A 4,633-nucleotide genomic window follows, 5' to 3' on the forward strand; every position below is an offset into this window, starting at 1 on the left:
GCTGCTTCTGTACGACTGTGTGTATTTTTGTCAAGAAAAAAAAAATCTGTTTCTGAAAACTGACTTGTAGGAAACCGCCCCTTAAGTTTCTGCGGAAGCGTCTCCCTCCCTTCTCAGCCACACTGTCTGGTTCTCTACACAAATGGGGAGGAGGAAGGTCCCAGACCGGGGAGACTGGGCCTGCAAGCTCTGGAACAAGAGCCCCCAAGGGAGTGTTCTGAAATCCCGCCTGCTGGCAGAGCCCGGGGTGTGCTGGTCCCCAGGAGGCCCAGGACTGGGAAGAAAGCACTGTCGGCAGAGGAACGAGAAGTGGGGCAGGAGGACAGGACTGTCCTAACTTGCGGTTGGCAGGAAACTTTGCTCCAGGAGCAACATCAGAATCTAGCTTATAGCAGCTGGGAAAGTCCCTAAATCTCTCCCTGCAGCAATTGGTGATAAACCTGCTTTGGAGAGGAGGATGTGAGCCGGCCTCCAAGAGGAGGGGCTGGCCTCCTTTCACAGGCCTGCAGGGCCACTCCAGCTGCCTGGGCTCCGTCTGGGAAACTCTGGGAGCCGCGCTGGGCTCCCTGGGAAGGAGGTGGTACCGCAGGATGGCTGGGAGCACATGTCTACAACTCTGCGGCCCACATCCAATTTAGAACTGGCCTATTGTCATTAGACAACTCCAGTTTCAACTTCAAAATCATCGGTCAATCAGGATCCCTCCACCTCCTCACAGGGTTACTGTAAAGATTAAACAAGACCATGCAGCAGAAAATGTTTAGTACTGAGCCTGCCACCCTCTGTATAGAACCCATCACCCCTCTGTATAGGACACATCATCGCCGCTTCCAGAAGCCCTGGGGCTCTGATTGATGTGTCTTCCATCACCCACTCCTCCCCTCCCTCGTGATGGGAGCAGTGAGCATCCCACCACAGAGGCTGTAGCAGCATCAGCTGAGACCAGCCTGATGCATGAAGCTGCAGGAACAGGAAGCCTGGGTACCAGTTCCAGAGTGCTCATGAGCATCCGTGTGTGAGCTGGGTGTCCGTGCTCCCTTCCAACCCTTGGGACCTCGGTTTATACAACAGGGTAAAGTCAGATTAGAGCAGCGTGTTTCAAACTATGGATCAGCTTGATTTAGTGAATTATAAGCAGTATTAAAAAAAAAAAATTTTTTTTTTAGAGAAGGTATCCAGAATTCTCAGGATGAGAATTCATTTATGGAACTTTTGCTTGAGATGCAGATTCATGCATGAGTCTGAGCGCTGACTCATGATGTAAAGTGTGTTTCTTGCTGTGGATCATGACCCAGAAAGTCTGAAAACCACCAGCACAGGATAGGAGAGAGAAAAGGGGAAGGGGAGCTGGAGGAAGCAGGAATATGACAAAGGGCTCCCAGTGGACTATGCTGGTGTAACTTTATGACAGCGCTTCCTAGATGGTGGGATGGTGGGGGTGGGGGGGGGGCGGGGAGCTGCGAGGGAGGTTCAAGAGGGAGGCGCATGCGTGCATGCTCTCTGCAACCCCATGGACCGTAGCCTGCCAGGCTCCCTGTCCATGGAATTCTCCAGGCAAGAATACTGGAGTGGGTTGCCATTTCCTTCTCCAGAAGATCTTCCTGACCCAGGTATCGAACCCACATCTCCCATATTGACTGGTGGATTCTTTACCACCGAGCCACCAGGGAAGCAGCACAAGAGGGAGGGGATATGTGTGTACAAAGAGCTGATTCATTTTGTCATACAGCAGAAACTAACATTATAAAGCAACTGTACCCCAATTAAAAAACAACAACAAAAAAAACCCAGAGCACTTGATTCTGGGAAGGAAACCCTGGCACTTTCTGCCCCCGCCTGGCCCCTACACATGCTCTCCAAAGATGAAGGTGCATTTTGAGGCAAGGTGCTCCTCTCAGAACAGGACACGCCTGGCTCAGGCCCGTAGTAACTCACTGTTACTCAGAAATGGTGACATCAGAAGTTTGCTGGCCCCTTATCCTGCAGTGACACTTGGGCACGAGCAGTTCCCTTTCTTTCTCACAGAAGAAGTTCCTAAGGAACAGATTGGGGAGGGGGAGGGAAAGGGGGGTCCTCAGTGCTACGGATCCAGGGAGGCTCAGGAGCCTGGGGCGGGGAGAGATGAGCATCTTTGTAGGGGTGGTCTGAGGGCGCCCCCATGTGGTCAGATGTGACACCTGCAGCCACGTGTCCACTCCCAAAGTCCACTCCCATCAGAAGCCTCAAAGCTAAAAACGCTGATTTTCAGAAAGGGAGGAAACTTTCCCACCTGGGAAATGTGCTCTGATCGGCCAAGGTGAGTCTTCTGGGCATTAATACTGATGTCCTGTCTGGATGGGGTCTTTGGAGGCTGGGGGAAGCCAAATGTTAATGGGTACCTTTATGTGCAGAGCCCCCGGCCAGCGCCCACCTCACGGGCAAACATCTCCAAAGCAAGAATTCTTGTAAATTCTTGAAGAAGTGTAAACGGCCTTGAAGAAAGTGCAAACAATCAAAAGTTGAAAGACACATTTCATGATGCTCCTTCTTGTCCAGGAAAGCCCTTGGTGTGACCTTGACACTTTGTATCTGCCTGATCTGATACAAACTGTGCCTATAAGATGGGGAAGCTGTTCCACACAAAACCCTGCTTTATCCTTCACTGATGTAACTTGGGCTCTGCAGAAAGCTGAAATTAAGCGTTTTGAGAATTTTCACTTTTTTATAAAAGAATTTTGTAGATGCCTCCCACCACTTGGGGGTTTCAGAGAAACAGCTGTTATTGGCCCAGGGCTTCTCAGGAGCACCCGTTTACTCTAAATGAGAAGCTTGACCGGGACCGCCTCCCCCAAGTCCTCAGTGTTGTGTTAGTGGTGAGGTGAGCGGTGGCAGGAGGGGCTGGCACACAAGAGGCCATTGCCTCCACGAGGTAGTGTGAGAGGGTGGGCAGCAGTTGCCCTTTCTCGGCACTGACAACCAGCGAAGGCCCTGGGACGGCGGTGGACTGCCACTGCTGACGTGGGCTGCAGCCGCCCTGCCAGGGAGGCCTGGCTCCAGCTGGGTGAGGGTCAGAGCCCCTGGATGGTCTGGGTGCCCTGATATCACATCTCACTCCCCCCAGATGTTACCAAAAGAGAAAGATTTAACTGGATCTTTTCAGGTAAAACAAGAGGGGACGCTGAGAGCAGAAACACTCACTGGGGAAGTCCCCTGAGACAAAAGGATCTTCTTCAGTGTGGATCCCAGGAATGGTCTGACCAACTCTGTCCAGTGTGTTTCAGTGTTTCACGCACAGCTGTCTGGCTGTGGTGGCAGGTCCACGCTATCGGCGCCCACCCCCCACAAGACAGGCTCCAGCGGGGCCGAGGCTGGAGACAGCGGCACATGCCTGGAGCAGGGCTCCTCCCTGATGGAGCCGGGGAACCTGTGCCTCCTGTCATTGGTAAAGTCCACCTACTGAGAAAAGGAGCCCCACAGCACAGTCGCAAGATTCCTGGATCCGTTCCACATCCTAGAGTTTGTTGCTAGGGTGTCTGAGGGACAGCAAAGAAGCAGAGTGGGTGGGAAGACCTCCCTGGTGGAGGTCTAGGAAGACGGGACCTGAGATGCAGAGCAGGTGGAGGTGGCCCTGGAGGGGACAGGACAGCAGGCTGAGCTGGAGGCTGGAGAAAAAAAGGACGGAGGAGGAGGCGGCAGGTCCTAGCAGGCACTCGTGGCTCCAGGTGGGCACCTAGGCTCCAGCATCCACACACTGCTTTTCTGCTGGAGGCAGTCCAAGGCTCCTGGCCCACAGGTACCTCCTGGTTAACCACCCCCCGACTGCACTCCTGCTCTGGCGGGGAGCTTTTAGACGGTCCTGTTTGCGCTGGTGGATGCCCACATGTAACTGCTGCAGGTCTTTTTTTAAAGTGGACATTTCTCCCGACTTGGATCTTCGAGAGCAGAGCTGCCATCTCTTCCTTGTTCCATGGGGACCCGCCACCACTAGACGGGGACTGTCACAGGATTGGGACGGGGTCTTGTCCTTCCCTGCTGAGCGCCTGACCCTGAGGTGTCAGATTCCAGAGAGGAAGGCACACATGGGCAGGGGGCAGGACTGAGAGGGTAGAGAGAGGGCGAATGAAGGGAAGCACGGGGGTGAGCAAAGGGCCAAGGTTCCATCACCCCAGAAATGCATCATAATCCATGTACCACACGAGCTGGCCAGAGTCCGGCAGGACACCCGAGATGGGCCACTTCTTGGGGTCATGGCCCACGCGGCTGACCAGCATGGCAATTTCACGCTTCATCCTGCCCATGACCAGCACGGCCACCTTCCGGGCACGGTTGATGAGGGGCAGGCTGAGGCTCATGCGCCGGTGCGGGCTGGAGGGGCTCGTGGTCAGCACTACCAGCTGCTCGCCATCCAGGCCGGCGGGTGACTGCGGGAAGAGGGAGGCCGTGTGCCCGTCAGTTCCCATGCCCAGCAGCACCAGGTCGAAGCTGCCGTTGGTCACAAGGGCGGAGATCTCCTCGGCATAGGCCTGGGCGCCCTGGTCCTCCTCGGCACAGAGCCGCTGGCGCCGGTGCACGGGCATGGGGTGGACGTTGTAGTGGGGGACCCGCACGTGCTGCAGCAGGTGCGTCTGCAGGCCCTGGAAGTTGGACTCGGGGT

General features: G+C 55.0%; 1 protein-coding gene across 1 annotated transcript in view; it reads right to left on the minus strand.

Moving 5' to 3' along the window:
• Positions 1-1,699: 1,699 nt before the first annotated feature.
• The window catches only part of H6PD (hexose-6-phosphate dehydrogenase (glucose 1-dehydrogenase)), a 26,855-nt gene continuing 23,921 nt past the window's right edge, over positions 1,700-4,633 (minus strand). The window contains 1 exon segment of the mRNA XM_010850193.1: positions 1,700-4,633. Within this exon segment, the coding sequence (XP_010848495.1) occupies positions 4,140-4,633 (494 nt within the window). The 3' untranslated portion in view covers positions 1,700-4,139.

This window comes from Bison bison, unplaced genomic scaffold, assembly GCF_000754665.1.
Source record: "Bison bison bison isolate TAMUID 2011002044 unplaced genomic scaffold, Bison_UMD1.0 scf7180017864289, whole genome shotgun sequence".
Taxonomy (NCBI): Eukaryota; Metazoa; Chordata; class Mammalia; order Artiodactyla; family Bovidae; genus Bison; species Bison bison.